Raw genomic sequence first — 27,721 nt, 5'->3', positions numbered from 1 at the left:
GATAGATAGATAGATAGATAGACAGATAGATAGACAGACTTTATTGTCAGTGGGAACTTTGACTCCTGTGTCTGCAGTAAAAAACAAACATGAAAACAACACATACACAGTAAAAAGTACAACAGTTGAAAAACAGCAAATACATTCATTCATCAGTTGCACACTGGGACCGTTTCATGTTGCAACAGTACTTCCTGAATAGCAAGAAACACGTACAATCACACATATTCAAGCCTGAGTGGTGTTGAGACTGTAGTGGACAGTGGGACAAAGGAGTTTTTGAGCCGCCTTAAGGGAGGAGCTGATGTTCAGGGTAGGTAGTCTAAAAGCAACCTGACAAGTATTTGGTTTTTTTTTCAACCATGCTTTGTTAGAATAATGTTAACTTAAAGAAGCAGTAACAAGAGAACAAGATTTTTAATTATTTATTTTTTTTTACCAGGAGCCTAATCAAGTCAACATTTGTATGAGGGGCCCCCATAATGGCCCGGTGCCAATTGCTCACACTGGTGAGTTTACCTAAATGCAGTGATGCAGTCGAGTGTATTCCCAAAATATGGAGTATACCCAGCTATCAGCCAAAACAAAAAATCACTATGTAGAAGAGTACACACTCTTTCTCCTTGGTAACCGAGGTCCTCTCCAATACAAATGTAATACGTCATAAAGAAAGCAGTTTTTTTGTTACAGATTAGTTTCTCTGATGCTTCTCGCTGCTGATGTGTGCTCAACTTACTGGGGTTACTGGGAGACCAATTATCTGCAGAGGTCTCTTCCTCTCCAAAACAGACAGACATGTCAGACATGACCAGCAAAACACACTGAATAAAGCAGTTAAACATAAAAACAAATTAGTTTGACACATACTGATTTTAGGCACATAGACAGATGGATAGATAGATTCAGCTCAGATTGTTTTACCTCAATTGTTTTAGTCTTACTCATGAAAATGTACTTTTGATTTAAGACCTTGAGAATATTATTAGTGAATAAGCAACAAATGTCCCTCTGGGATAGCGTGTACAATCGGCTTTTCTTTAGGTGATAATCAGCTCTCAGGCTTCTTTAACCCTGCCACCACAGTTGTGTCATTGTCCATGTTGCCACCAGCTAATAAACTGTCCTCTTTCTTGTTGATGTTCTTCCCCGAAGAGTAAAAAAAAGCCCTCTGTCATACCTACAGCACTAGAGCTGACACAAAGTGTGACACACTGGTTGAGGAATCGATTGTGACACTATGCTACGCCTCCAGTTTTTGATTCCCAAAACAGAGAACAACATGTCGATTTCATTTGTGAGTTCACAAGACTTCACTCAGCCGTATGGTTTTAAGAAAACATTTATTCACATTGATATAAGTACATTTTCGAGTGCATTTTTTTACATACTGTATTTGTGCATGTAGGTAAATCTCTGTGTGTGTATTTGTCCTTGTGTGCCTTGTCACAAGCATGCTTTGTGTTAAAATTCATAATTCATTGTGAATGCAGTTTATGTACTAAAAGAAACATCAGTTCTACATTTTCACTTGATTATTTTTTTGTACAATTTTGCCTTTCATTTAAGAGAGACAGAACCAAAACAAACAGGAAACAAAGAGAAAAACCCAACGACTGTATCTGAAGATGAACGACGCCTCTCCACTTTCTCCCACTGTACAAAAGGGAAGCCAAAATATCCCACACACAACCGCTGCCACTTTGCACTGGTGACGTCATTTGGAGCCAGAGTCTGTGCGGTGGTGATCTTTGACCCTGTCGCGAGCAGCACCATTGATCACGAGCACGCACAACCGTCAACAGACGTCAAACCCCCGTTTGATAGCATAAAATAACTAAATAAAATCAAAAAAGGGAAAGCTTGAACATATATAAGGGTGATAAGAACTGCTATAAATGACAGAATTCTTTGGGATAATTGTTTGACACGTACTTTGATTTCTTTAGTTTGGCCCATGTCCCATTTGCTATCAAAGAGGGGGCGGGGTTTATGACTTATACTGCAGCCGGCCACCAGGGGGCGAGCAAGATGTTTTGGCTTCACTTTTGAGGTGCTGTCATGTCGTCCGTCTTTATATACAGTCTATGGATAAAACCTGAATGCGAGATCAGGTTTTTAGCAGCGGACAGATACATTTGACAGGTAATATCGAGCTTATGAACACGTAGCATCCTCACACTAACAGTTAGTATCTCACATTCTACTAATTTAGGTTACAACACTATCTCACATTCCTGAGGAGTTTCCTCCTCCTGCTGCTCCTTCTTTTTTATTATCCCTCATTAATTTATCCCCTCTTCTTGTTTATTCTTGGGCTTTTGTCCATGTCTTCCTTTACATGTCTTCCTCTTCACAATTTCTCCCTCTTTTTTTTTTTTTCTTTAAATTTCCTGCTCCTCTTTAATTCTGGACGTTGAGAATCTGTGAAGACAGTCCCTGGTGCCAGTTCTTCAGCTTGGCAAAGCGGGGCCCTTTCACCTCCGACTCGAACCTCTCTCTGGTGGTGTGGAAGGTAGAGCATCAGGTAATATCGAAGCTTTTATTCATCGTTTTAAAGGAATAGTTTGACATTGAGTCAGATGAGACAGATGAGATGAGTCATACCACTTTCAGAAATTAGAGTAGTATGAATTGTCTCATTTGACCCTGAGCATGAAGGCAAATAAGCATATTTCCCAAAAATGTCCACGCTGAGCAGAACTGCTGCCACTTGCAAAAATGAAGACGCTGATATATTCTCACTTAAAGCTACAGTCGGATGAAAATAACTTTATCATATTTGCTGAAACTCTCACTGTATTCTGAAAGAAATAGATACACAAGTAGTGTGTGAAAAAAATCATGTCCCTTTCACTCCTCCTGCTGCCTCTAATGGCATTCGCCAGAATCTGTCGTGGGACGGTCAGCAACAGCCAATTCAGGGCCAATGAGCCTCTAACGCAGCTGTCAGTGTCAACCACTTCATAAACTGCAGTTAAACTGTCAAACTGTGCAGTGCTGATCAAATATAAAACAAGATTCTGTCACTGCATTGTTTGTTTATCTCCTCAAATGTGTTCAGACACATATTTTATTGTACTGTTAAGCTGTAAAATGAGAAAGTTTGGGACTCAGCCGCCATGTACGAAACAATTAAACAGAGTGGGAAACATCACCCATCAGCCAGATCAACTTTCTCATATTACAGCTTAACAGTACACTAAAATATGTTTCCGAAAACATTTGAGGCAAGACAACAATGCAACAACAGAATCTACGTTCATATTTGATAAGCGCTGCCTAGTTTGACAGTTTGAACAATGCTCACAGTGCATGACACGACTGACAGTCCGATTTTTTTGTTTGTTTGATTTTACAGATCATCTGCCGTATGCACTGCTGCCAGGATGTAGTGACAGTTTCAGCAAATGTGACGAAAGTTATTTAGTTATTTAACTTTAAAGCAGCTGGAAATTGTTATAGAAAAAATAACTTTTTGTCAAGTTTGCTGTAAATGTCACTACATCCAGACAGTAGTACAAACAACAGACTTTCATGCAGAAGTCCGGTGTTCGCTTCCCATCTAAACGTTATGTTTTTTGTCTACACCTTACCATGTGCTTCTTTCCCCTAATCCCAACCATCCATGCCAGCATATTTGTTTGTTGCGTTGGTTGCCATGTGCTTATGTTGTCGAAACATGACTCTGTGCAGCGTCGTACCACCATGTGTGTTTGTTGTTATCACAGTAGCTCCATCCTGGAGCATAACCAGCAGACGCAGAAGGATGCCTAAAACGTGAAATGTATATGTACCCCAGAGTCCACTGCAAAGAGGCAACACGTGATGACCTGGGATTGGAACGTATTAGAGGAACATGATTTTTTTTGACAGATTATCCATTTCATGGATATACGAACAGTTTCAGCAAATATTAAAAGTTGTTTTTATGAATGCTGCCGACTGTAGTTTTAAATTGCTCTCCGTTTTTTGCCGTCTTACCTCGACTTCTGCAGGGCCTCCTCATCTGGGTCTTGCACTGTGTGTGGAGAAATAAACAAAAGAAATTTGGTCAGGATGTACAAAAAACTAACAAGATTATAACTGAGTCTGAGCAAGAAATAACGATGAGCACTGAGAAAATAAAGAGAGAAGGAAGGACGGAGGAGTCAGTGTACTGACGGTATTCAGTGCCAGTGATGTGGGCCAGCATCCTGAAGCTCTTGGACTGCAGGTTGGCAGCACGACGAGCCCAGTCAGACATAGTCTGGTTTGACTCTCCTGGCCTGATAACTGCCTGGTAAACTGGAGACGCACAGTCTACCACAGGGTCCTTGATAGGCAGAGCTCCGCTGCAGGGAAGAGAGTACTGTCAGAGCTCTAAGTGTGTAGCATGTACTGCATTTAAAGCCCCCAACTGTCATAGATGGTCTTAATGCACTAAATGCCCATGATGCATGTAAAGCTAGCCTGGAGCTATATGTGTATGTCCCAAATCGATTCTATCACAATATTTATTAATTTATCAGACCATAAATGAGATAAGAATTAGATAGCTGACGTTAGCGCTCTCCACTGTCCCTCTGCCTTCCTTCCTGCTGATAGGAGACAGACCTTCATTAGCAGCTGTAAAAAACTCGGGTCACAGCGAGCTGGGTTTAACCCGTGTAAAGGCAGCAACAGAAAGTTTGCTGATCTAGCGAGGGAGTTTACGCTGGCCTGGCTCAGTCATTGTCATGACATGATGTTACTCACAAATTACTACGATAAAAGGATTCAGGGACTTCAAAAAATCAGTAAAAAAAATGAGTGAAAATAAATAGTTGCTCTATTGACTTTTATTTTAAATTACAAGCATACTGTAAAACTGATTTTGTTTTATTATGGGCAGTTATTACATTAAGACCAGTAATTTAATTGTTGTTGCTTTACACACAGTCTGTTTACAGTCTTTGTGTTGTCCTATTGTTCCACGCTGAAGGTAGGCCTACCTGTACTGTAGTGCAGAATAGATACTGGGGTGAGTTTACACAGCAACATGACTGGATAATGTTTTTAATAAGGGTTAGCCGTAGTCATTTTAAAACCTGTGATTGGATACTCAGATCATTCCCATGCCATGAAATTCCACCGGTTCCTGAGGCTGTGATAATATTTTCTGCTTTTTTAAGGGACTCCAGACCAAAAAAAATAAAATTACCACAACTCACACTGTCACACTCTGACCAAAGTACCTCTAAGTACTTCCAGATACATGAAATGACCCTTTGTTAGTGACTTTTGACCGTTTTGACACATTAAAAAATACACAGACAAAGAAACACATTAAAAATAGACAGATTTTATAAAAAAAAAATACAAACATTTTCATGTATATTATTTATCAGAATATTAATGTAATCATATTAATATTGTCATATTTCAGGAACATTAGTTTATGAGCAACGCACAAGCTGTTATGAAATCAGACAAAAGAGACATGTATGAGGAGAGGCGGGACAGAAAAGGAGCGCTGCTGTACTTACGCCAAGGGGGAGCCAGCCTCCTCACTGAGGTCACAACCAGGATGCAGGATGGGCAGGGACGAGTGGAGGACAGCACAGGTGTGGTTTTTTTGTTTTGTTTTGTTTTTTTGGTTGTGGATGGAATGAGCAGAGGAAAGTGGGTGAAAAGCACGGAGGAGTATGTGGCACGGACACAGACAACATGGAAAAGCCTTGTAGCAGCAGGCTTGAGGGCTCAAAAGCTGCTTTGTGTTTTGGCTTTTCAGAAAAAAAAGTTTTTTAAAGAGTTGATATGCCCAAAAAACAAAAACATATTTTCTCACGTCTCACTGCTACAGACAGCCAGCCTTTTGTTAAATGATTTTCTCAAAACTCTGTGGAGTAAAAACAAAAAAAAAAGCCTCCTGGATAATAGCAATACCACAGAATTATGCTAATTATAGTTTTAGTTATTTCATGTCTAGACAGAAGGCATGGGACAATATGAAAATGTCATGTTATAATTGTTTTGGCCAAAATAATTGTGATTCACAATATTAGCTTGATAATGTGCTCAAACCTCTTAAAATAGCGTAATATAAGGAGCACCTATAGGGCGGATGGGAGGGGCAGTGGATGCGTCCAACAAACCCCGGACTTTCATGTGGAAGTCCAGTGTTTGCTTCCAGATGTTTTTTTTCTGCTCCTTACCATGTGCCGCCCTAATCCTAACCATCCGTGGCAGCATGTGCATTTGTTGACGTTCTGGTGTTGGTTGCCATGTGCTTTTGTTGTCTAAACATAACCATGTGCAGCGTAATCCCACCATGTGCTTGTGTTGACATCATGCTAGTGGCATCTTGGAATGTAAATAACAGATGCAGAGGGATACCTAAAATGTATTATGTAGACATGGAAATCCTGTGCAAAGCGCCAACATGTGACAACATGCACCGTAGGTACTGCCAAAGAGACCAAAACAAAGACCTTCAAGACTGTAAGTTTAAGCAATCCTGAACACCTGAAAAGACTCAACTTTGGCTGCCACATTTTTATGGGAGAAATGGACGCAGTTTCTAGAAAACACATGCTGCTGAATACTTGTGTATTTTGTAATACAGCGAGTAGCACAAATAAGATTCTGCTGTTTTATTGCCCTTTTTTTCCTTAATTGGTGGAGTAGAAATCATTGCTTTTGATATATCAAGCTATTAGCAATAAAACCTGAACTATCTGCATTGCTGGATACCACAAAGGGCAAGCGAGAAAGTATGTTTTTTTTTTCGTAATTTGGGTGAGCTGATCCTTTAATTTCTCATTGTGCAGGTAGGTTTGATCAGTGTGCTGTGAAGTGAAGTGCGTGAGTGGAGAGAGAGCACATAAAAGACTGGAGAGGGGATCAGTTTGTTTGTGAGACCTCACCTGTCGTGTCCCTTGGCCTGCGACTGCCCTGCGATGGCGTCCATGATGGCGTCCTGTGAGTACATGCTGATAGGTGTGTTGTACTGGGCGTGAACGATGGTGGCCTTTCCTCCCGGACCCCTCACCTCGATGGGCTTGTGGGTGGACAGGGCCGAGTCTTTCAGAGCAATGGGGTTGAAGCTGGGAGTGTACTCCACACTGTCGGGGTCGGGTGGGGTCAGAGGTCAGTGAGGAGGAGGTTTCGGGTGCAGAGGTGAAGATGAGGTTAACAGATGGAGGGAGACGGAAATGGGAGAGAAAGCAGCAGAGTGACAGAAGAAACTGGGTCAGCACGTAGAACAGCAGCTGACAGAGAGGTGGAGCTGTTGTACCACTCAATCTGAGCTCCACAGCCCAAGCACGTCACCTGTTACTGTAGCTGAGTCCCAGTTTCATACCACACAGACATTTAAAGCCTTCCATATTTATACTCAATAAGTATCAGAATTCATCGTCATTAAAGATTTTTTTTTCCTACAAGGATGCAGATTAATTCAATTTTTGACCCTTTTAAACATGAGCAATTTGGTTTAATTTCTTTTGATAAGATGGGAAAAAAGGCCAACTTGGTGCCCCAGAGACTGCAAGAAATTTGTAAAACGTGAAAACAAAATTCCCTCAAAAGCAGTTCTAAAAAAAGAGGAGGATTATTAGAAAATTATTCAATTAATTATTAGTAAAAAATGCTTCATAAATTGCATGAAATTACTAGATTTAGAAAATTATTTTTAAAAAAATCAAGGAGAAAATTCAAGGGAAAGAGAAGAAAGTGAGGGGAAAAACTATATTTATATTTCTAGTTATATATTTAAAATTGTGTGATAAGATTTTTTTAAAAAAATAAAACTAATTTTCATTTAATTTTCCTGTATTTTTCACTAATTTCCTAATTCTTTGTTAATTTCTTCTTCTGTTGCTCAATACCTTCTTACAATTAAATCCATTTCCGAGAAATGAACACAGTTTGCTCAGGTTCAAAGGGTAATTAGATGACTTTAAAAAAAAAAAATTTTAAAAAAAACAACAAAAAAACAGATGCTGTTAATAACATGTTACCTGAAGAAGAAAGAAAGGTTGGCACACTCAATAAGCTGTTACAGTTACATAAAGGCTTTAGGCTTTAGTTTAACTTCAGGCACATCAATCCATGTTTGGCACAACTTCACTCCACACCAAAATCACCAGTGACAGATCTCTAAAAACTCATTGTCTACTGACGTATACTTCATGCACATTAAATGCTGAGAACTGTGACGGTACTGACTTTGCAGCTGTGTTTGCGATAACCTGAAACACACCATAGAGACGGACAGAGAGAGAGAAGAAGAGCATGAAATGAAACCGTCAGAGGTTATTTTGGGGACAACAATGGCACAGTGTATGTTAGGAAACTATCCAACTACAGCACTATGCTGTAATCCCACGAACTGGTCAGAATAGCAGCCGTTTGTCATCACTGGGATATTTCCCAGCTTCCCCTGCATCACTGCGGTGACTGACAAGAGCAGAGGCGTCTCAGTCACGTGACACAGAAGCACATTTAGCACAGGACAGCTACAAATACACACAACTACACAAATACAACACAGAGCACCTGATCGACTTATGTCAAGACTGCAGCCGTTACATTTAGACGAATCCGAGTAGACAAGCCGCCATTCCTGCGGTGGCACCTGAGTTGAAAGCCCATGTGTAACACTAATATGCATGTAAAGGATTTCACTTTTTTAAAAATGTTTCCAGGAAGTCTCTCTAGCAGATCGTGTACAATATGTTGAAAAAAATTCAGTTTTAAAAAGTTTTATTTGATTTGTTTAGTTTTAACGGACATATTGTGCTATTACACAAGCCTCTGCTTCATGAAATCTAACTTTACTCTCAAAAATCAAAATCTTCATTAAATGATCATGTTTTGATTAATGGAAAATGGCCAACCACTTTACTCATTTCTTGCTCATTTGCAGCTACCAACATATCCAATACAAATTTCCACTTTTCTAGTAACTCCTGTTTCAGATTTTAAATAATAGGGAAACTTCAGTCATTTTCGCCCTGTATCGTATTTGTGAGAGAGACATTGGTTCTCTTGTGCATGTGTCTGTTTTTCTGTGAAAAAAAGAGCTCCTATAGGAAAATGTCATTATCTTCCTAAACAATTTGTTTCAATTACAGCTGATTAAATCTCCAGCTCCATGAATGTCAGGTCTGTTATCGGATAATATAATTGTGAATGAATGTAAAGGATTACGGGTCCGCCTGGCTACAACAACAGGATGTAGAATAATATTGAGACAAAGCATAGGCAAGCCAATGATGTTTTAAAGGATGGATCGAGCTGATGAGAAAAACGGATACATTTGAATGTTACATATGGAGTTATAGGGAGAGAGTATATTTTCAAACAAGTCTGGGGCGCAATTCTGATATTAAACTGGCAGCTGGTATTAAGAATTGGTAGATTCAGATGTAAATGAGTTTCCTACGCCGGGATGTCAACAAAAGCACATGGTGGGATTATGCAACAAAGGCACAGATGGTTAGGTTTAGACAAAAGAGGCGCGTGGTTAGGTGTGGAAGAAAAACATCACAATCAGATGGGTGGCGAACACTGGACCTCTGCGTTTGTTGGACCCATCCATCACCCATCCCGCCTGCCCTATAGGAACCTTTGTGCTCCTTATATCACATTTTCACTGGCAGCATTTCAACTTGACGCCCCCAAAAAAGTGTATGTGTGTGGGCATGAGCAGAAAGAATTAATGACGCTAAACCAGACTCCCCCTGCAAAGTCCTACATGAAATGTAACTATGCAGTTAACGCCCGTTTTGTTTGTTTTAGATGTAATTTTTGTTTTCAGCCTTGTTTTTGTTTTCTGTTTTTAACCCTTTTTTAAAGTATCTTAACATTTATTAATCATGTTGCTTTTTTACTTCTACCAAATATCAAATCTAATATCATTACTTTGACTTTGTATGTGATTATATGCACTAAATGGTGAATAAAAGATTAAAAAAAAAAAAAAACTTGACGGCATCCAGCAGCGTATCATGCAGATGTGACAGCTTTCTTCTGGTCACGTCATCAACCGACGCTCCCCAACGTGGATCATGCTGCCGCTGCAGGCACCGTCTGCCTGTCCGGCGGTGCATCGTATAACCACGAAAGGTGGCTTTTCAGCGTTTGGATCTTGGGTCGAAATCACTGCAAAAGCAGCAATAATTGACATCTTCAGAATGAGAACAGGCTGGTTGTGAACGGATCAAAATATCAATTAGACGTTCTTATATCGTCCACATTGAATCTGATGTTGAAGTTGTACTGAATGACTGCCAGCAGCCTTGGCTGATTCTTTGTGGACTTGTGTTTGTTATATCCCACCTTAAAAAAAATGGGGAGAGGGGCAGTAAATTCGACTTTCGATGGTTATGTGTCCTAACTTCTGTTTTGTAAAAATAGAATATCGTCTAAACTACCTTTATTTGTCAGAGGGGGTGAATGCCGACTGTGATTAACCCCAAACATTAGCGTTAACTGTCAGTGTACATATGTTCAGTTCCACTCTCTTGTGCACAAATCAGCTGTCGGATCCGTTCGTACAGTACACGGACGTGTTCAGGGTACAGTGGGTAAAGTGGAACGTGCTTGGCAGCACCTGACACGTGGGGGAGTTATCTCAGGTTTGGCAGGGGAGCATCCAGGGGATTCAGGATGATGGCGTGTAACCGGAGCGGAACATTCCCTGACCAGCAGCTGCTCTCTCCTGCGTGTGTGTGCGTGCATGTGTGTGTGTGTGTGTGTGCGTGCGTGGGGAATCAGGAGTCCTCTATGTGCTCGGTGAGGTGGGGTCGCTGGCATGATACTGTCGTCATCGTTCCCTGCCTGGAGCACGTTCCCTGACACCTGACTTACCGTTGGCCTTTACTGTAAAAGCAGCTCAGGCAGCTCCAGAGGGGAAACACATTAGTGAGGACTGATATCTGGATATGTCAGAGGCAAAGAAGATCGCGTCCTTAATTAAGATCAAGTATTTCAAGACTGAGGCTTCACCCAAACTCATCCCACTGAGGAGAGTTCCCTCAACGCTGGCCTCAACTTAACTCCACCACACTCTACTCAGTGCAACAAAGGTGCAGTCAGGATGAAGGCGTCGTTGATTTGGACTTAAAGATGGCATACATAACAGAGGACACACGCCTATTTGGGAGACCCAGATGTGCTAATGTGTAGCCCAAAATTGCCCTAAATAACCTTTTGTTGACAGTTTCATTCTAATGGAAAATGCAAATATTTAAAAAAAGGTATCGATTGCAAAACATATGATATAAAACACTGCAATCTAGTGATACTCTACATTTTGCGTATCATCAGTAAACCCCCAAACTTACAACTATTGTTTGTATAACGAGAGTGGGATAAAAACACCTTTCGTGTCCGCATGATACGCTTCTGGACGGTGTCAGCCGAGAACACGGCCAGACAGAACTGTTTGCAGTGAAGTTTTATGTCGCTAAACAGCCAGACAGCACCGGCCGCCGCAGCATGATATGAAGACAGGCGGCGTCACTTCAGAAAACAGCTGGATGGAACATGTCCATATATCTTATTCCTCCACTGTTGCACTGAATAACATGTTCCTTCATCACGCTGAACCTGGGCGCTGTAGTTTATTTTGACTTTACTCCACATACACTGTTAAGGCGCTGTTAATATCCACTAGACCAGCCCTCGTAATGTCCTCCCGATTGCAAGACACCTTTTGTCCTCTGGGGTCATTCTGACCCTGCCCTGTTTTGATTGTTATTTAAAGCATAATGTATAAACTGTCAATCAATTCTGTGTTACAGCGTTAGTTTTACTTCAGTCCAACCCATTACCACACATTTTTCCCTTCGTTTTGGAATTTAGAGCCAATAAACCTTCTTTACATAAGTATAAAAAATATATTTTGATGGCAAAAGATTTCGTTTGGGGTCAGATTGACCCCAAGGACAACATGAGGGCCAGAGCACCAATTGTGTATCAATCAATGGCTGAAATTTGTCCTCCAACAAATGTATTTTTTTTTTACTTCTGTTTGAGTAAATAATAAAAATCCAACTGATTATTAGGGATGCATGATAATATCAGCTCATCATCTGTATTGGCTGATATTGGCTTTGAAATAAACGGAATCTGCCAACATGCAGATTTCTGCTGATATGACAAGCCGATAGAAATTTTACCTACACATTTGAATGAAGTGTGTTTTATGATTTAACGCAATTAAGCCTCGTCATACTTCCTTGACCAAGTGAAATTTTAATTCAAAAGGTGTACAGTTGTATTTCTCTGTTCAATACGGAAAACAGGTGTGAAAATATTACTTTTCTTAACGTTTTGTAAGTTTATAACTAATACTGTTCTACACTATATACCCTGCTGAAATTTCAGGAAAGTATGAAGGTATGAAATAACACATACGGCCAAGCCTAATAAATACATTTTAAAAAGAAGGCTCAGTGGCTGAGGCTGAATCCAGACACAAACTGTCACCTTCTTGTGACCTCGCCAGCAATTGGGAAAAAAAAAAAAAAGCTTCAAAAGGACGGAGAGAGTCGCATTTGCTTGAAGAAGAAAAAGCTTAAAAAAGGGAAATCAGGGAGCTGAAACAGCAAAAAGGGTTCTTTAAAAATATTTTTTGCAACATCATCTCCCGGGTCTCGATCCTGTAGTTTGATCTTCTTATATTCTGTTACCTGGAAGCCGGCCAGGTATGTTTGTGTGTACGCTCCCGAAATAGCGCCACGTGTGAGAGGAATGACTGCTGGGGTGGCGATGGAAAGTTCAGAGTGCTTTTTTCTTATCGTGATCCTGTTAATGCGAGGTTAAAAGAGGACGGTGTGATGTGCATTTGCTTCATTCCTCCAGAGTGAAAAGGAGCGCTTTAGTTAAGTTTTGTTACGTCAGCTGGTGGTCGGTTTTTGGGTTATTCCCGAAGGACGTCTTCTCTGAGTATTACATAACAAGAGGTTATTTATACCAGTAATGAAACTCACTGGGAAGCTGCCGACTCCTAACCATAGATGTATTAAGAAAACCTCCAAACTTGCCCTGCAACAGCATCATTTCTCTGAGAGTTTCGGGAGAGTAAAGGACAACTGGACAATTATACTGCCCCTGCTGGTGTGGAGGAAGCAGGAGGTTTGATCGGCGTCAAGAGCGGCTCTGGATCTCTTTTAGCAGTAGTGTAAAGTTCAAAAATAGTAAAAAAGTATTTTTTGGGAATATCTGCACTTTACTTAAGTTTCTATATTTCTGTCAACTTTCACTTTTACTCAAGCACATTTCCTTAGTAAGGTGTATACTTTTAACTCGGCAACAGATTGAGCTGTGAGGGAAGGAAAAACAGGATTATGTTTTTTAAATCCTTTAAGTTGTAAAAAAATGAAACCTTATTTTTCTTAATGTGCAATGTGTGCTTCATTTTTAAGGTTTAACTTTTAACTCAAAAAAATTCTTACTGCTTACTTTTTTTTTTAAAAATGAACTTTTTCTTGTACTTTTGGTTTCTATACTGAAGTAAGTACAGTAAATATCATATAATCTATTCAAGCAATATTCAAACAGGTGACCTTAACTTCTACCAAAGTCATGTTGTGGTATGAGATCTGAACTTTTACTCATGTAGAGCTTTCAGGTGCTTCACCACTGTTTTTAGGAACTTGGAGGAAATTCCTTTCAGATGGCTTTTATCTTGGAAAACTTCATTACACATCTAAACACGTCTGACTTCCTGTTTCACTTTTCCAACTTCTTAAAAAGAAAGAAAAAGGTCAAAATAATATGATTGCAAAGAAAGCTTTAAAATTACGAGAGACTGAAGGTATCAGCTTGTTTTTAGTCCCCGGCTTTTTTGGGGGGGTTTGCTGACCTCTGACCTCTGCAGCACTTCCTGCAGTCATACTGTGAATATCTGACACTAGAGGGCAGCAGGACACCGCCTGAAGGCACCATTAAGGAAATGTGAAGATGATACTCTCACAAACAGGACATGAATGCAAAACACGTATTACAGACAAACGTGCACGTTTGCAGATACAGAGCAGGTATTTGTTTGTGTTGATTACTGTTGTGGGTGTGTTTGTACCTTCTGGTGGGGGATGACTGGCATCGGTGAGTCCATTCTTGTAGCTGTTGTGGGAAATGCTGCAGCACGCCTTGATCTGAAGATTAAAACAACAAAATATTCCTTTAAAATACACTGCTGTGTCATAGTTTGACACTTTTTTTGTTTTAACACACAAACATATTTTGCAAAAAGGGGAAAAAAACATTTACAAATTATAAGAGCCAAGTGGGGTATGTCTGCAGGTAAATCTAAATGATACTTTTTTAATTTTTAGCACTGACTTCCTCATACACTCCGATCCGCCTCCTCCTAAACACTGGTTTGTTTTGTTTTTGTTTTTTTTTCTTTGAAGGTAATATCCAGTTCCTTAAAATCTGCTTCTGAATCATAATGGTAGTATGTGTAAATGAATTGTAGTGATACTTTCTCCATCTTACCAGATCTTCCTGCTTGTTGGAGCTGTTGCACGAGCTACAGATTGTACTTTCACATTTTTATACACCCACCAACACATAAACAAATAAAGAGAAAGACCCACCCTTTTCTTTCTAAAACTCACATTAAACTGTAAAATTAAGTAGTGTTGATCAATTATAAACCAATATTCTTATACTGTATTGCCTATTTCTTGCCTGAAAAGTCATCAGAAACATATTTTAGTGCACTGTTTGGCTGTAAAATGAGAATTTGTGAACAGGATGTGGGCGCCATACCAAAAACATTACATATTAACCAATATTCTGTTAGTGTGTTGTCTATTTCTTGCCTCAGGTGTCTTCAGAAACATATTTTAGTGCAATGACTGTTATTCAAGATTGTTAGTTACCCGGCCACTTTATCATTTCCTTTCAAAACAAAATATGAAATTATGCCGATTATGTGGAACTGCAGACCTGTACATTATTAATTGATCATAATATGATGCATATAACACAAACTCTAGCATTATATAGTGTAAATATTATTTTAACGTTTTCTGTTGTTTTGTTTTTTTTTTATCTATTTTTGTCTTTGTTTTTGCTTTTGTTATTGTCTATGTATTCCTGTGAAAGAACTTGTGCGGGGTAAAGAAAGCACCAAAAAAAAAAGGAATTGCACCGCAGTGCATTCTGGTAGTTGTAGGTTTTTTTACCTCTAAAGCAAAAGTCAATGCCGCAGTCCTTTCTCTGGTCATGTAACACCACTTTCAAAAATATTTGTGTCTTTCTACTGCATACATGGCCCAGTAACTTCTTTAGGTTTTATGGAAACAGGTGTTTCGGAGGCGGGTGTTTTTGTGTGGGTGTGTTTACTTCTGCATGGTGAGCGCCAGTTTGCTGGTGGCAGACTTGATCTTGTTTTGGGCCTCCAGGTGCGTCATCCCCTCGGTGCTGACCCCATCGATGGCCGAGATGATGTCGCCCTGGGCCAGGCTGACGCCCACTGCCTTGCTGCCCGGAGTTATCTATGGAGAGGTCAACAGAGCAGGAGAGGAGAGGTCACGCTCGGAGCACTGACACAGATTCCTCAGGAAACAAACACGCAACTGAAAAAGCTACGCAGTTACACAAACATATACACATAATACAGATTGGAGGGATAAAATAACTTGTTTATTTCTCCTCTGTGGTGCACAGTGGTGAAATGTAATTAAGTACATCTACTCAAGTACTGCACTTAAGTATGAATTTGAGGTACTTGTACTTCACTTGAGCATTTTCTTTTCTGTTCGTGCTTTCAAATGTAGTGGAGTCGATACTTCTAATACACTGGATTTCAGAGGAAAATGCTGTACTTTTAACTTCACTTATCTATACACTTTAGATACTTTATAAAATTATTACTTTTTGACTAACAACAGTTTTTTTCAGTAGTCAAATTAGGTTGGGGGTTATTTTCAATATGGTTTGATTTTTTTTCCTCTTCTTTTTTTAAACAATTTTGAGTTTTGAGGTGTTCATTTATATTCTATTTCAAATACTTTTTTGTTATTTTTCTCCTTTTTAGTAATTTTGATTTATTTGGGTGTATTTTTTTCTAATAATTGTAAGTGCTTTTTTATGTGTTTATGTGTTTTATGTGTATTTATTTATTTTTACAGATTTTTCTGCATTGGGTACTTGGGTGCTTTTCATACTCTCAGTCCACTTCCCTGATTATACGTACTTATTTACTTTTACTTAAGTAACATTTACTTGTAACAGAGCATTTTCACGGGGTGATATTAGTGGTTTACATAAGTTAAGGATCTGAATACTTCTCCCATCACTGATAATGCAGCAAATTACTCCACATAGTTATTTATGCTGTGTGTGTAGCAGCTCAACGGATGAGTCTTAAAAAAGGTAGAGAAGAAAAGCTGATGAGGCCAAATAAACTAATCCATCAGCACTGCAGATAAACGCGCTGCTTAAAATCTCCACATTAGATTTATCAACAGAGTGGAACCACATTTTTTATCTAAGAGTCTAATCAGCCTCCACAGCTGCAAACAGGACTGCCTGTCACTGAAATAAATAAAAAAAATCAAAATCATGAGGCGTGCAATGGTTAAATCCAAGAAACCTTTTTCAGAAAATACTTTATTGAATACACAATACGAACTACTACCTTGCTGATCTTTATTTTCATTTTTAAAGGAGCACATTTTCCAAAACCCTTTTTTCAACAGTTAGTCATATTTTGACCTTCAGCTGAATCCTCACACCCCGTCTCTGATACACAGCCAGACTTTAGCGCTTAAACCACACAGAGAGGAGGTTTAGATGAGCCCGGAGGCCTGGGGCACACATACAGTATCTGGTCTAGGTTTACAGTCAACTCGTTAAAGAGTTAAAAATAAGCAACGCTGTTGATGCCTGTGGCTTCACTGTGATTGACCCGACCGAGCCCCCCTCCATCCCCCAAACACACACACCACGCCACTCCCACACACCTGCTACTGACATTCATCCAACACTTCCTTGATTCTGTTTTTCTATTTACATTAAAGGTCCAGTGTGTGTGTGTGTGTGTGTGTGTGTGTGTGTGTGTGTGTGTGGGGGGGGGGGGGGGGCTCGGTCGGGTCAATCACAGTGAAGCCACAGGCATCAACAGCGTTGCTTATTTTTAACTCTTTAACGAGTTGACTGTAAATAATTATAGAGAACACAACAATTACGAACCTAACTTACCTGCTATGCCTGATCTTAATATTTCTTTTCATTATTAACAAAAAAATTTTAAAGGAGCCACATTATTCACATTTTTATTAAATTTATTATTTATTATCCAAAAACCCGTTAATTTTTATTTATTTTTATTTACAAAAGTAGACATATTTTTTGATTGACCCTACCACTACTGAATCCTTCCCACACAAACAAATAGTGACAAAAATACACAACAAATGAAACCCCCCAAGTCTTAATAACCCGAGGACAACCCAACACCAACCCCCCGTCACTGATTACATACAGCCAGAACTTTAAAGCGCTTAACCGACACAGAAGAGTAGGTTTTAGAGATAATGCCCCCCTGAGGCCTGGGGCAAAAACACAAACAGTATCTGGTCTAGGTTTACCACAGTCAACGTCGATAAAAAGAGTTAAAATAAAGCATAAAAAAAAAACGCTGTTTGAGTAGATAGGCCATGTTGCTATACAATCAACTGGTGATTTATGACCCCACCCCTCCCACCAACCCCTTGACAACACACCATGACCCTACCGAGCGCCGCCCCCCAGGAGGGCCTCGGCCCCCCGTCCATCCCCACAAACCACACACAGAAATAATAATTAAACCACGCCACTCCCACACTTGCACCTTCTACTGGACAATCATTTCAACACATCCTGATTCAGTTCACATTATATTCCTATTTACATTAAAGGTCCATTGTGTTGTGAGTTTTGTTGTGGTGGGGGGGTGGGGGGGGCCTTAGGGGGGTGTATCGGCAGAAATGTAATAGAATAAGTATGTTCTCTTTAGTTTCTGAAAATAAGTATTGTTGTGTTTTCGTTTCCTTACAATGATCCGAAGAGGGAGCACATCCTTGTTTATGGAGATCGCCATGTTGCACCACCATGTTTCTACAGTAGCCCAGAATGGACAATGGAGCCGTTCGCACATTGGCCAGATGAGTTTGCTGCCCTTCCACAATAAAAGCGTTGGAAAAACACTATTTTTTTGTTTTTTTTTCTATTTATTCTGTAATTCTCACCACTAGATGACACTAAAAAATCACCATATATCTTTCACACTAGACCTTTAAGTCTTCCTCTCTGCAATCCACATTTCACCTACACTACACATCACATTACATCCTCTGTTCTACTTCTTCTTCGACTGCCACGATTTCCGTCCTCCTGTCTTCCTTTTAATGTTTGCTTTTGCATGTCTTTTTCTCACTTTGAATTACCGTTTTTACGCCTGTGTGTGCAGAAGTGTGGTCGTGTAAAGCAAACTGACATTAAGTGAGAGTAGACAGAAACGCAAAGTGTAAAATGATTTCTGCTGCCTCAGTGTCAATTAAACACACATGTAGACATGTAACGTTTCCCGGCTAATAAACCATACGTGTTTTCAGGTGTGTGAGATGCTTCACATGTAAAAAACATGACATACAGGAAGTGGACATGAGGACAGGTTCTGTGACAATGGGATTTTAATGAAAGAGGTGTGGATTCTGTTATGTGGATTTTTCTTTTTAATATGTTTTTCTTGCAAATTTTATACCTAAAAATGTTTTGTCAGTCTAAAAAAAATCTGAATGGATATTTTTCTACTTGAAGTATAGATTTATAAAAATACCCAGATGACAATATGGTGCCTATCCATTCCAGTGGAGCTGCTCGCCTGGCGCATATGCCAAAACAATTTCTAACTTCCAAGTTCATTTATATACGCGCAGTAGTGCGTCTCCCGCTGGTCCCGCCCTCACAGACATTATACTGTGAAGACACAACTGACTTTTTTCTTGACTCAACAAAAGTTTTACAAATATAAAACCTCTGTGGATTAAAAATTCATAACAGAAAGAGTCATAATTGGCCTTGTTTACAGTTTGAGATGTCCTGTCAACAGTTTCACAGATGTCTCTTTACAGTGTTGGTCTATGGAGAAAATGCTTATCAGGCCACAGGAGATTCTTTTTTTTTCTGCTGCAATACCACAAGAGGCCACCGAGGACTGAAAGCAAGGCTGTACTGTGTTCCTGAGGGCCAGACATGAACCCATAGATTGTACAATAAAGATGAGCAACATGACAGCTCCCCAAAAAGTGAAGCCAAAGTATCTCGATCGCTCGCTGGCGGCTAACTTGTTTCAGTATCGGTCATGAAACCCCGCCCCCTCCATGTCCAAAATAAAAACTCAAAGTACGCATCAAAAACAATTTTCCCGAAAACAGTGTTTTTCATTTTAGGCGGTTCTTATGGCATTGCCATATGTTCAAGTGTTAACCTTTCTGATAAGTTTGGTTTTAATTAGTAATTTAATGCTATAAAAAGGGGATATTACATCATGATTGACAGCTGTGTGCGCCTATCGGTGTGAACGACTGCACACAGCTGAGACAGCTACAGCGCAGACTCTGGCTCCAAATGTCATCACCATGGCAACGGACAGATATTTTGGCTTCATTTTTGCACAGCGGGGATAAGTGGAGATGCATCTTCCATCTGTATATACAGTGTATGCTTGGACCACATATATGCTTCTTTCATCTATTGGTGGCGTCCAAAGAGCTGCTTTTATTTACTTTGCCCCATGATATTATCTAAATGGACTTAAGTGTCATGGATGACACATACTGCAACTTTTTTAAACAAAATTTTAACTACGAAAACCCTACTAATAGTTATATAAAATAAGGGTAGTATTCACCAGAGACCCTATAGTTCACTATCATTATGATATTTAAGTCACGATAACAATTTATCATGATACTTAAGTGACAACACAATATTATTGCAATACAATATTATCATGATGCTTAAGTCACAATATATTATCACAATACTTACGTCACAATACAGTATTATCATGATTAAGTACCTTTTAACGTTAATGAGTATTGCATAACACAATATATTGTGACTGATAACCTTTTTTTCCACTGACGGTTTTTTCCATCTGTTGTATTTAAAAAGATCATATTTTCAGTCTGTTCATCTCATTTCAATCATTTGTATTGCAGGAAATTCATATAGTGGAATGAAAAAGCAATTGATTTTTATTATTCTATTAGACTTCCAAAAGTTGCATTTGCAATCACAAAAAAATATGTAATTATAAGAAAAAAAATCAATGCTCAGCATTTGTGAAGTGACAATATATTGCCATGCAAAATATTGTGATTCTATGCTTTATCGATTTTTTCCCCCACCCCCGATATAAAATAACTGCATAGTTAAAAAAAGTTTTGTGCGTCACATTTTTAACGGTCGTTCAGCTTGGATAACAAGATTCCTCGTTTTCCTTTCTTAGTTCTTGGCAAAAGTAGGCCGAAATCCAAACTGCGGCGGTGTTACGTCAAACTGTAATGCCACCCCGAGTGGTCATGTCAAGCCGCGGTGTTTTATGTGAACCTGTCAGAGGCCACCAGGGCCACAGGATGAACTTAAATCCAATGATACAATCTCATGGTGGACACATGTCAAAGCCCCCCGTGGTTGCCTGAGACTAAGAGATCAGAAAACAATAGCTGTCCAGAGCTGCGGATCAATGCAACGCAGGCTGAGCATCAATCAGGAATGAGGAAAAGGACTTAATGTCCACACTGTTGGACTCAGGTAAGCGCCACCTCCTCTACCTTCCTCCCATATCCTGAATCTCTCAAATCCTTCCATTCCTTCACAATGATGCTGTGCTCTCAATAGCGACAGCTCCAAAAAAGTGAAACTATGAGCGAGGAATAAAGCTTACTAAAGGTAACACAAGCTGCCGTTTGCTTCTTCATTTCTTTCCTGTCCCTTTCCCACCCCTCTGCAGCCATCGGTCCACCTCTCCTCCAGTGCTATTTAAAGGAAACCCTGTAAATACATCAGCAGTCCTGCCAGAGATAGACAGACAGTCTCGCTGCTGCAGAGGTTAAAACTTATCAGTGACACTTAATTTGCTCAATTTCTTTTCAATCCCAAAAATGAAAGGCTCATTATCTTTATTTTTGGTTGAGAATGTTTTAATTTGCATGTACAGAAATAGAGTATGTTCTTGTTAAAGCTTAGTTTCTAATAAAAAATCTTTGTCTGCTGTCATGTGCAACAGCAGGAGACTTTAATGAACTTTTTCGTGTTATATTTGACAATATGAAGTTATTTGTAAGAGATTTAATAGTCGAAGTGGTTAATTAAGCTTAAGCTTGATGATCTGCTGAGCGAAGTGTAGTTCCACCTCAGTTGTCATTAATCAAGCTTGTTATGTGGAATTTTAGGGTAGATTATGTAATCAAAGTTAATATTATACTTTTCTTTTTCAAGAGTAATGAAAAAAAAAACACAAGCAAAAAGCAGCAGCTCTACTCCAGAAAAAGAAATCTATTCCAGTCTTTCCACAGCTGCTCTATTCTTGAAATCTCTCTGGACATTTCATCTGAGGCTCCCTGTCATCATCACGTACAGCAACATTACATAACCGCTGCTCACACACACTAATCACCCCTGCACATATACAGTACACACATGCATCGACACAAGCAACACGTTATCGACTAAAAAGATCTTGTCAAGTTAAATGGAGCATGCACGTCTAAAAAACTGAATTTCGTCAACCTCCTCATATTTTCACCTGCAAATCATTAAAATGATTTTTCATCTGATAGATTAGATGAACCCTTTAATAATTTAGCAAAAACTGGCTTGATTTCTTTCAAAGCAGCTTAACAAGAAATGTCCCAAAAAAACAGCAAGAAATTCATAAAAAGCTGCAAGAAAAATGACTTGAAAATAAAATTAAATGAAAGTACAAACCAAAAAAGAATATGCCCCCAAGAAAGTGCTAAATATCAAATAACAAACTTTTTTTTAACTGTAACATGATGAAATATAATTAAGAGAATTCTAAAAATAGTTTTCTCATTTTTTTTAAAGAATATCCAATAATCCCCCCAGTTAATTTTCAGATCATTTACTTGTGACCTTTTACTCATTTTCTGCAGTTTGGGGGACATTTCTTTCCAAGATGCTCATTGTGGTTTTTTTCAGGTTTCAGGGGTTTAAATGTTTGTGAAAGGTGTGCAGCACAAGGACACTGATGTCAATCCAGGTGAAAAGGCTTTTGTGTTTAAATAATTACGCCCTGTTAATGTTGGCATTTGTTATCAGTGAAGATCTCAAAAGATCAGTTTGTGAGATGCCTCATCAATGTGAAATTTCTTGCTACTTATTTTTATTATTTAAATATCATTTGTCACAACAGCGTGTGAGGGTGACTGGCCTTACCCTGGAGATGGTGAGTGGCATATTGAAGTCCTTTCCTCCCTGTAGTCTGAAGCCCCATGGAGCGGGGCCATTCAGAGTCACTGTGTACGTACTCATCTTCGGTTAAATGTCAACACTCCTCCTGCTAACAACTCCCGCTGGCTGTGTGTCTCCTCCTGCGTGCTGTGCCCGTGTTCTCCGTCCTCTCCCCCTGCTATCCTTTTGTCCTGGCCGGCCTCGGTTGGTCGCTTCTCCTCCGTCAGCCCCTGGCTTCACCAGCTCCCTGTCTGCTCCCAGCTCTCAGGACAAACACCCTGGGGTGGCGGTGGCGTTGGTGGGTGGGTCAGGTGCTGTGGGACCTCTGTGACACACACACAGGCATGCACACACAAATGTGTAGATACTTTTTTTTCTGACTATAGCTACAAAAACACTCCTCAATCTGGAAACCTGTAAAGCAAAAACTCCCCAAACAGAAATTTTAGCGAGAGCAAACTCTAAAAAGTCAAGTTTAAATTTAATAATAAGAGAGAAAATTTTCTTGCCTGCAGAGTTGCTGAGGGCGAGGGACAGACAGCCTAAGAATAGCCGAGGTGAGCATAGACACAGGGGCCCTGGCCCTTATAAGGCCTGTAACACGAAGCCCCAGAATGCTTCACTGCCGATTCACATCGCCAATATAGACCCCTCTTACTGCAACACATTCTCCCTCTCTCTTTCTCCCTCTCCCTAGTGCTATCACTTCATGCTGCTAGCACCCTATTATCTGTAATCTGTGCACTGATGTCATTCCCTTTTCAGTCTCGCACCCACTTTTATTCTGCTCGAGGAAAGGAAACAACAAATTACCTGTTTCCCTGGAAACACCCCCATAGAGCCCACTGGGTCCTGTGTTTGTATGTGCGTTACGGAGCAATTCAATTAGCAGCCAAACACAGCTGTCAGGGTTAAGTGAACACAAACAGACTCTGGCGTTGTTTAAAAGGTGCTGACAGACTTTTCTTTTGAATCATGACCTGGTGTATTAGTCACATGTGCACACACACACTGAAACTAAGAAGTTTGTGCATGGTGTGATACTAAACACCGGATTTAAAAGGAGCGGTGTGTGAGATTTAGGAAGATTTAGTGGCGTAGGACATTGAGGACTGCAGACTTTAACCTGCTGAAACGATTCCTGGTTAGAATTTATTCAGTGTGCATTGTTCAAGAGTTTTTTACCGGGAGCTAAATTATCCAGAAGGTCTCTTCCTCTCAAAAACAAACAAACAAGGTGAATAAAACCGTTAAAAACATGTTGCAAATAAGTGTTTCTCCAATGCCGTTTTGCACTACATGGACGGCCGCTGGCTTAGCACCTGCTAATGTGTTCTCACCTTTTTTCTCTGATAACTTAGGACCCAGGCGTCCAGGGAGTTTTTACTGGTAGCCGAATTATCCACAGAGGTCTCCTCCTCTCCAAATCAAACAGAACTTGAGATTTAAAACAATAAAAACACTGAATAAAGCAGTTTAGGGTTACAAAACAATGTTTCTCTATTGCTGTTTGGCATGTTTGAGGCCAGCTCCTGCTGATGTGTTGCTTACCTATTTTCTTTGATAACTTAATATTCACATGTTCAATACGTTTTGACAAGGAGCCGAATTTGGTTCAGCAGACTTTCTATTACAGCCATCTCCAGAGCTGCTAAAATCTCAACAGTCAGTTCAACGTCGTCTTGGTTTGAACGAGCTACATTTCTGCAGCAGCAGCTTGAATCTAACACCATGCCGTCAAACAGCACCAACAAACTTGCAGAACTGTCCTTTGCTTTTGTTGCTTCAGGGAATATTAAATCATCCATATTTTCTCACTACATCTTAGCATTTTCACTCTCAGCTGTGCATACAGTACAGGTTATAAACAGGCAAAATTAGTAATAATAAACACAGTGTGTGCAATGCAGCATGGCTTGTTTTCCTCAAAGAGAATGCATAACTAAAGGGATAAAAAAATGCCATTCTGCATAACAATCTTCAATAAAATTGTGTTTCTTAAGATTACTTTGCAATTCAATCAAAATTTACATATATGAAATGGAGAATCTCACTTACTTGTTTGGTTTTGAACCAAATGGCTCGTGAGCAGACTGAGGACAGACACATAGATGAGGCAGAAGTCCTCACCCAGAAGACATAGCTGGGGCAGTTTTTCTTCTTTTTAAGTACTCAAAAATACATATTTGTACATATAACATATATTTACATTTCTTATATAACATATCTTTCTTGTACTTTCTTATAGCTCTTTCTTATATATAATTTATATACTGTACTGTGTCCTGTCTTCTACCATAATACACATTATTGTCTTGCAGTAACCCGTTTATGATCAGGTTTGTGAAATATCCTTTTTGTGTTTGAGCATATCAACACCATATTCTGTTTTGAAAAAGCCGAATATGCTAGCTGGAGCACTCTGGAAGAAACTGGAATGAATAAGCCGAATGAGAATCACCCAATGTCTTTGTGCTCATGGAAAAACCATATCCCACCATTTAAAAAGATCATAACCAGGATACGCCTCATGAACAGGTTATTCATGGCCATGTAACTGCACTGTATATCTGTAAACAGTATAACTGTAACGTTTCCTAATTTCCCCTAAGGGATAAATTAAGTATTCTGAATCTGAATTTTTCTCATATTTAACTTATGTGACATTTCCAATGCAGCACTTTCAGTTGTAATTAAATATTTCTACATTGCAATTTTGCTACTTTTACTTAAGTAAACTGGACACCTCCTCTATCACTGTTTTAAAAATGGATCATCATACCTACATTTTACACCTTTTACTTTGGCAATACTGGATTACATACAATAAAACAAGGCTTCTTGTGCATCTTCCAGCAGCAGCCAAATCAGGAGCCTCTCAGTTGAAGGACAGAGAGAAAAGACTGAGGCACACTAAATATTTTGCAGTCTTTAATTTCGGAAACAGTTTCAACAGCACCATGTCTCCATCAGAGACAAAAAGGGGATTACTCTAAATGACTTAATTATATTAACTGCATCAAATCTAACTTGAATTTGAGACAAAATACAGACATTATAGTATGAGAATGACTAGTCTCTTTATAACACCTCCACCCACTTACACCATCTACCCCTGCAAATCCAGTACCAACACTCACCTCTGCAGGGCGCCATAGTTCTGCATGGACGTCTATTCAGGTCAAACAGGATGCAGGACAGCAGTCCATCTGACATGTTGGACAGATAATGCTGCTGTTATCTGCTGTGCTGGATGGATCTCCTCCATTCAGGAAACAGACCTAATGATTTATGAAAATATCGGTCAGTCGACAGTGATGGACAGATGATGCATTAGGAGCAGCAGTGACCACAATCATTATGGTGCTGCACATGAATGTGTGCATGCAAATAGGCACAAGAAAGATGGTGTTTCAGTTTTTTGAAATTATAACAACAAAAATAAACATTGTACAGGACAATTGGGGCTAGCAGTAACAGGTGCGCCATGACGCTGGGTGCATTACGTTCTTAATGATTAGATAGAAAGACAATACAAGCATGTTAGCTATAGCTAAATTCAGAAAAGCAAAAAAAAAAAAAAAAAAAAGCTGTAGTAACTGATGTTTCACATAAAGAGATCATAGTTATTGTTAGTTTATAACACCTGTCCATAGTTAGGCTTTTAGTAAAGAAAAAGAAGAAAAAAGAGAAAATATCATACAATTACAATACAACTGCATGCAAACAATAACAGTTATGGTAAAAAAAAAAAGAAGACTAAAAGGTAAATAGTTACATCAAGATTACATGAAACACAACATACAGTCACTGTAAGAAAAAAATAAAATAAAAAATAATAATAAAAAGACACAAATATTAATGTTACATACACTTACAAAGCTCAACTAAAAGACATAATAAAATAGTTAAAAATGCTCACATCTCTGATTTTGCTTCAGCAAACCCTTCACACTTATGTCACACCTTCTGTCCTTTTGGCGGGCGGGGTGGCCATCACAACATGTCCTGAAATCTTGACATGGATTCGTCCATTCTGGTGGATTTTGCAGTTCAAGAGGACATGCCTTGCATAAACTTAAACTACTGGAGGATGAAAGAAGTGAGAAAGGTAGAACAAATCCTCCCTGTCTTATAAGTTTTTAGTATTAACATAAAACCAATTCTGAAAGTGACAGCATGTTTATGTTTATTGCAAATGTTTAAATTCTGTGCCCCACAGAGAACCCCAGTAATGAGTCCTTGAACCTGGAAATGTGTTTCAGAAACTCGTCTCACAGTCAGTGGGCTCTCTGAATGGGTGTTTGGTTAGAAGCCTGAAATAAGGTCTGTGGTTATTACAAGCCGGAGACTTTAACGTTCTGTGTGTGACACAAAATATGTCAGTAATACCCAACTCACAAACTTTGAAGCTTTTATGGGTCTTAAAACAGAGGGTTACTGACAAGGGAATAAATAAGCAAACTGAACATCATCACGTCGAACTGCACTGAACACATCTTTACGGCCTCATAATGGTGGCGACGCGACAGCAGTGTAATTGGTTCACAGCGTAACATTAGCTTCTTACTTCTGGTGACTGCATTAAGACTTCAGAAATCCTGAAAGTTGTGTTCATTTGTGAAGATTATCTTGCTGCACAAAACTTGAAAGTATCGTCAACATTTGCTCACCATGTAGCTTATTTTTTGCAGTGATCCAAAACCCAATGCGAAAAGTCCTATAGGCTTTTTGACAAGGGAACCAGGGTGCCTACAGGACAACATCATCCCTGGGGTACCTGAATTGCCACTGGCAGGCGGCCTCTGTTTATGGCGCTTCCACCCAGTGGTTTCGCGGCGCACCCTGGCAATATACATGTTCGCAAGCTGATGTGAGTATTTTTTTTCATCACCTTTTATAGCCTCCTGAATTGTGAAAGGCCTCCTGCGTGAAAGCCTCCTGAAATGTCCTTTTTGAAAAATGGCCGTTTCCCCTTTAAAGCATGGCGAGTTCAGGATATGAAGACATAACCACCACTTATGCAGTATTTTGCAACATATTTTATTTATAAAAATAAATAATAACAACACAAAACATTTTGTACAAAGAAAACAAAATCAACATGAAACCATCACTTCATCAAAGCAGAATTTAAAATCCATATATAACACTATGTATTTGTGTGGTCATAAAACATGTAATTGTACATTCATTGATGGGTGCGGCAGAACAAACTAGTAACTGTAGGAACATGTCAACCTTTGTTGCCTCCTTAGCTAAGATTTTGATCTTT

General features: G+C 39.4%; 1 protein-coding gene across 2 annotated transcripts; it reads right to left on the bottom strand.

Annotated features, from left to right (window-relative positions):
- Positions 1-1,321: 1,321 nt before the first annotated feature.
- ldb3b (LIM domain binding 3b) lies at positions 1,322-22,939 on the bottom strand. 2 transcript variants are annotated; one of them, XM_042507735.1, is made up of 9 exons: positions 22,432-22,939; positions 15,325-15,476; positions 14,051-14,126; positions 8,188-8,210; positions 6,885-7,082; positions 5,505-5,528; positions 4,162-4,331; positions 3,982-4,018; positions 1,322-2,497 (listed from the first exon to the last, which is right to left on the bottom strand). In XM_042507735.1, the coding sequence occupies exons 1-9, from the start codon at positions 22,525-22,527 to the stop codon at positions 2,401-2,403; spliced, it is 873 nt and encodes a 290-aa protein (XP_042363669.1). In that variant the 5' UTR covers positions 22,528-22,939; the 3' UTR covers positions 1,322-2,400. The 2 variants fall into 2 exon arrangements, with proteins under 2 accessions (XP_042363669.1, XP_042363670.1); XM_042507736.1 differs by lacking the exon at positions 5,505-5,528.
- Positions 22,940-27,721: the final 4,782 nt, after the last annotated feature.

Source organism: Plectropomus leopardus, chromosome 19 (genome assembly GCF_008729295.1).
Source record: "Plectropomus leopardus isolate mb chromosome 19, YSFRI_Pleo_2.0, whole genome shotgun sequence".
Taxonomy (NCBI): Eukaryota; Metazoa; Chordata; class Actinopteri; order Perciformes; family Serranidae; genus Plectropomus; species Plectropomus leopardus.
This window is presented reverse-complemented; position numbering and strand designations above follow the sequence as displayed.